This window comes from Antrostomus carolinensis, unplaced genomic scaffold (assembly GCF_000700745.2).
Source record: "Antrostomus carolinensis isolate BGI_N321 unplaced genomic scaffold, ASM70074v2 scaffold41871, whole genome shotgun sequence".
NCBI classification, from domain to species: Eukaryota; Metazoa; Chordata; class Aves; order Caprimulgiformes; family Caprimulgidae; genus Antrostomus; species Antrostomus carolinensis.
In genome coordinates, this window is record NW_010296998.1 from 1 (window position 1) to 269 (window position 269).

General features: G+C 63.9%; 1 protein-coding gene across 1 annotated transcript in view; it reads left to right on the forward strand.

The window, feature by feature from the left end:
* Positions 1-174: 174 nt before the first annotated feature.
* Positions 175-269, forward strand: part of LOC104533086 (calcium/calmodulin-dependent protein kinase type II subunit alpha) — an 8,861-nt gene continuing 8,766 nt past the window's right edge. The window contains exon 1 of the mRNA XM_010178454.1: positions 175-268. Within this exon, the coding sequence (XP_010176756.1) occupies positions 175-268 (94 nt within the window). The remainder of the gene's footprint in view (position 269) is intronic.

The window sequence follows — 269 nt, forward strand, 5'->3', positions numbered from 1 at the left end:
ACCCCGAGGACTTGCTGTGACGTGAGGAGACGGGTCATGCCCCTGGCCAAGAGCCATCGGGGCCGGACGGGACGGTGCCGCCGAGGTTGCCCCTGAGATCCCAGGGGTTGCTGGAGAGAGGACAAAACCCACCGACTGGTCCCACCGGATCCTGCTGCTCTGCCACCCGGCACCATGCTGCTGATCCTAGTCCTCCTGGTCTTGGTGCCCTGCCTGGCTCTCCTAACCTCCTTCCTCCTCTCTCCAGGAGGCAAAAGTGGTGGCAACAA